This window comes from Juglans regia, chromosome 8, assembly GCF_001411555.2.
Source record: "Juglans regia cultivar Chandler chromosome 8, Walnut 2.0, whole genome shotgun sequence".
Taxonomy (NCBI): Eukaryota; Viridiplantae; Streptophyta; class Magnoliopsida; order Fagales; family Juglandaceae; genus Juglans; species Juglans regia.
This window is the reverse complement of record NC_049908.1, coordinates 21,334,979-21,340,540: the sequence shown is the minus strand read 5'-3', so window position 1 is coordinate 21,340,540 and position 5,562 is coordinate 21,334,979. Positions and strand designations below refer to the sequence as shown.

Sequence of the window (5,562 nt, the reverse complement as noted above, 5' to 3'; positions counted from 1 at the left end):
TATAAGTACTTTATAAGACAAGGAGTAGAGGTTTTCTACATACCAACCTTTAACCTAATTGAGTACTTCTCTAGGATCTTTTCACTAACTTGAAATGAATAGTATCCATTTAGTGTAAAGTATAGAATATTTAATAAATTATCGAGGGTGCTTTTTAAGGATCAAGGTCCCCGGCCTCAAGTTCATACCGAGCGTACTTAAGGGTCTCAAGTGGGAGAAAGATCAAACAGATGATGTGCATCTTATAATATAATTTATCACTATAATATAAAATATTTCTTTTTTATCTCTTTTCTATTTGAGATCACCAAAATCAGACATACAATAACAAGAGGAAATGTTTTTTAATTTTTTTGATTACTTTGAGTGGAAGTTAATTAACCAAATTAACACATACGCACTTATTTGCAATGAAGCCAATGTTAAAGGATTCAAATCTAAGCAATCAATATTCCTAAGTACTCATCATTTTAGCCAACTATTAACACCAAGTAAAAGAATTATAAAAGATATATAGATAGTTGTTTCAAGAAGCGCTTAATGTCTTCCTAAATAACTAGTTTGTGATGCACGTTATGCAACAAGCTCTATGTTTGTGTGTTGGGACAAAGTGTCAAGTCATCGTGCCCTTTATCATGAATTACTTGATGCACGTGCAACAATTGCTAAGACAAAAGGTCGTGATCCCACGAGAGTGAGCTATAGATCATATATATATATAGCATGGCTATATATATATATATGATCTATAAGATCATATATTTGATCATTTTAGCTAGTATAAGATCATTTTGTAAATGTGCACCAATTAATTACCAAGTTCATATTTATAACTATGAAAAATTCTTCTTATTAGTCACTATTCATTATCTCACACTCTACACCCTATGGAAAATATTCCTACACCCTATAAAAAAACAAAATCATAGATGTGAAGCGTGAAAATGAATCATGGCTGATGCATAGAATTTTTCTTATTACTATAAATCATCTTCATGTTTTCTACTACAACTTACAATGCCAATATTTTTACCCCAATTATATATAGATCTATTAACGAAGGCCTCCAAAAATCATATTGGTACTATTGACAACCAATTTCTCTCCTAATATTTCAAAGACATCTTTATGTAATGTCAAAGAAAAGGTGAAGAAAGAAAAATGGAGACTTGTAAAGCAATTAATTGTTGTGAAATTTGTTTTCTAATGAATATTATTATTGAGTACTTAGCGGTTAGCATGCACCGACACCTCCACAGTCGAAGTGGCCCTAGAGGCAACACTGCATGCAAGAAATTAGCAAATTTTCATGTGACTTTTGAAGCCAAGACAACCCAAAAAGCTTCATCTTTTGGGAAGACCCACAGACACAAAAGGGTCCCACTACTTTGGGTGATTTGTGACATATATTGCCTTATGGAGCTGTTTTTCTTCTTCTTTTTTTTTTCATTTCTAATTTAATCCAGACTTGAGATCACTACTGCCTAGCTGGGGTTGTCTATACTTCAATCATATCCAAGCAAGTGGGACCTCACCCACCATCACAAAGTGGGCCCTCCCTCTTTCTCTTCCCCGACCAAATGGGTCCCTTGAAACCCAATTCCAACTATGCTCACATAGACTTTATCTGGTAGTACTTGTTTCATTTTCGAATATGTTTATCTCCAAGGAAGTTTTTTCTTTGCATTTTTTTCCTCTTCTGGATGTATATATGCATGTCTGTATATATATGTATGTATGCATGGATGGAATATGAATGAATGCATGCATGTATGCATACATGATTCCTATAGAGGTACATATTATATATATATATATATATATATATATATAGACGAGGATTTGGATGAAAAATTGTACGTTGTATATATTAGTTGTGTTGATTGATTCTCATGTGCATGTCTTCTATTCCATCATCTACTTGATCCAATACGTTTATATATAATAGTCTTACAATTCTTGAATAAATTTAAGGAGGAGAGGAGGATCGAAATAATTACTAGATCAATAAGATAGAACACAAGGGCAGGTTTGGTAACCAAAACAAAACACAAAATTCTCATCTCATCTCATCTCATCATTACACCTTTTTCAAATCTCTATACAAAATACAATAAACAATTCAACTTTTTCAAATCCCAATACATCTTTTTCAAATCCCAAAATAATAATAATATTAAAATATAATATTTTAAACTTAAAAAAAAAACACAAAATTCTCATCTTACCTCCCAAACCTGCCCAATATTTGAGATACATGGAATTCCTAGTAATTATAAGTCAAAACCTATATATCCATCCCAACTAGATTTTGAAAAAAAAAATGAAATTCCACTACTACTAGCTAGCTTGTTTGATCTCATTTCTTTCGTATTTATAACTATTTTCCATATAATTATAATATATAGTAACAACAAAAACAACTTTTACCATGCAACTACTTCAAATTAAATATTAAGATTAAACCGATCGAGTAAAAAATTAAAGAGGTGATTATTATAATAGACTAACCACATCAAACCAATTGTGCAAATATATATAAATATATAAATATATATATCATAGATTAGAGAACAAAACATGTTATTTTATATCATGCAACGACAAAAACAATAATAAAATCGTCACCCACGTACATATTAATTTCTTTGCAAGGTAGGAGGGAGACAACCCACTCGTGGCCCTAAAGCCACCACAATTTAGCTTTTGATTGGTAAGACTAGGTGTGAGGAGGCATGGTAATAAAGTCTACCACAATTATTAGTGATGTGGATGAGTTTTGATTCCTTACTCAGTGACATTAATCATGTCAGCATTGCCTAGCTAGCTTGAAAGAGCTAGATTTGAAGTTCTTAAATTATTTTGGGAGAAATACATTTGATGCTAATATTTTGTGGATATTCCACATTAATCTATCATTTTAATAAGAAAAAAGACATGTTTTGAGATATGGGTCCAAGTGAATAATTGATAGTCATTCCTAAATTAAATTTGATTGCGTATAAAGTATTCATCTAAAGGGGTATGATCTACTCACTAAAGTATTACCGTGCACTATGATTCATGTACTCTTGTGCTCTTTAAGTGAGTAAGATGAATAGAATATAAGCAAATTATCTCCTAGATTAAGACGTACAATGCGGCCAATATACAATAAATTAATTAGTAGTGACTATTTAATATAAAGTTACGAGTCAATATATATATAAGTTACGAGTGATACTATTAACAAAAAGTTGTACTATCTCTTGATATTGATACACCAAGTACTATTGCATCCGGCCTTGATCGAAGGTTGCCCACACGTTATAAATAGATTGGAAGTATCTCTAGCCATGAATCTAAAATGAATTACAAACTTCTATCCTATACCTATGAAGGCTAGCTTATGGAGATCAATGATGATCAGATAGCTAGATCATTCCTTTTAAAATTTGGTCAAGCTTTTTTCTTTCCTGACTTTAAGGCCGTGTTTGGTAAGCGATGAGACTACTTTATTATTAATATTCACAAACAGTTCACTACTATACTTTAACTATAAAAAAAATAGATATTTGTGACAAATTTTTTTACGATGAAAATGACTATTTGCAAAAAAAAAATAGACTAATTTTAGTTGGAAATAATTATTTCGTTGAAAATAATTGGTCGCAAATAAACAGTTTTCTTGTAGTATATATAATTAAAATTAAATTTTTATTATTATTTACAAATCATCTTAAATTACTTCAGTATCCAAACGTAATCTATGATTATATTTGAATAAACATGGTTGAAGATATGCACGAAGAAGCGTAAGGACATAAGAAACTCTCCAAGAAACTTTCCAAGAAACGCTCGAGTGATTGGGGCTATGCATGGCTGTCACCGAAGGCCATCAGGCCATCTCGGTGGTTGCTCCTCGCCTCAGATCCTATGCAGACTTGGTCCTGGAGACTCCTCAGCCTATCCCTGAAGTAATGGTACCATTCCGATCTCATAAAATTGTTGATGGAGAGGTATGTATTATCTTCTCTAAAGATGAAGTGGACCGTTCGGCTATACCTTTTCAATACTCTCTCGTATTGAAATTTCTCAAACAAAGACCCTCTCTTGATTCCATAAGAGCATTCATCAAAGCAAGATGGGGTCTCTCAAACCAACCGATTGTTTCATCTATGAGTAAGCCACGGAATGTCTTCGTGCGTCTGGCGTTGGAGGAAGATTTTGTTAAGGCTTTTGCTCGTGAGAATTGTGAAATCAATGGAGTTCCGTATAGAGTTTTCCATTGGACTACTGAATTCCAAGAAGATCAAGAACCAGTCCGTGTGCCGGTGTGGATCACGCTGCCAGGTCTTCCACCAAACTACTATCATGAGTCTTTCCTTCGTAGCATTACGGCTCCAATTGGAAGATTTCTAAAGCGCGACAATCCCACTCGATGCGCTACTCGTACAGATGGTGCAAGAATCTGTTTAGAGATGGATATTTCTAAAGAGCCTATTCAAGCGTTGTGGATTGGTACCCCCCGTAACCCCCAAAGTCTGTATCAAAGTATTGAGTTCGAGACATTGCCGGCATACTGTCCAAAGTGTCATGTTCAAGGTCATAACTCCAAGACTTGTAAAGGTGAAGGCAAGAAACGTAATGTGCAGATGAAGGAACCAAAAGAGAAGGCATCGATGGAACAGGTCTGGGTTATCAAGGAATCCAAAGGTGGGAGTCTTGTTCAGAAGGGTGAGTCGAGCAAGGTGGAAGAGAGGCAGTTGATTGTGGAGGACCTTATTCCAAATGATCAAGTATGGGAGAAATCGGATGCTGACCGTATGATTGGTGTTGAAAACAGAGGAATGGAAGCAGTTCCATTATTAGAGCAGGAAGAGGCTGATGGAGAACCGGGTTCCACAATGCAGGTGCCCATTAATCCAGTTATTGACCAGGTGGGGCATGGTAGTTCAATGGTCGAAGATCTTGAGGTGGTTGAGCTTGAGGAGGGGATGTCGTTGGAACCTAAGCCGCTAGACGAAAATGTTGGTGTGTGTTCGGGATTAGTCCAAGAACGTGGGGCGTCGGGTTCTAAGGACAGGTTTGGAGGGTGAGATGAGAATTTTGTGTTTTGTTTTAGTGTTTAAAATATTATGTTTTAGTATTATTATTGTATTGGAATTTGAAAAAGTTGAATTGAGATTTGAAAAAGTTGAATTGTTTATTATATTTTGTATGGAGATTTGAAAAAGGTATAATGATGAGATGAGATGAGATGAGAATTTTGTATCTCATCCCACCCCCCAAACCTGCCCTAAACCTGATATGGCAGGTTTGCAAACTGGGGGCATGCTTGCACCCATTATGGAATTTTTTCAAACAGAAAATCATGAAGGACGGACGCTGGAGGAGGTCTCTGTTCAGGAAGGAGATGATTCAGTTTATGAGGAGGTTGCGCGTACGAATTATTGCTCAGATGGTCACACTTGCTCAGATTCAGAATCGGAAGGGACATTGGATCACTTAGCTAAAGACAATATTGTGGCCTCGGATTCAGATTCTCATTTGAATAAGAAAAGGAAAGGGAAAGGTATTAAG

The 5,562-nt window shown here is 34.8% G+C and overlaps 1 protein-coding gene across 1 annotated transcript; it reads left to right on the top strand.

Moving 5' to 3' along the window:
- Window positions 1-3,857: 3,857 nt before the first annotated feature.
- Window positions 3,858-5,078, top strand: LOC108986930. Its single transcript, XM_018959743.1, has one exon. The coding sequence runs from the start codon at window positions 3,858-3,860 to the stop codon at window positions 5,076-5,078; it is 1,221 nt and encodes a 406-aa protein (XP_018815288.1).
- The last annotated feature ends 484 nt before the right edge of the window (window positions 5,079-5,562 follow it).

Excerpts from the sequence above, each read along its gene's own strand:
- LOC108986930 (XM_018959743.1), top strand. The coding sequence starts at position 3,858 with ATGGCTGTCACCGAAGGCCATCAGGCCATCTCGGTGGTTGCTCCTCGC.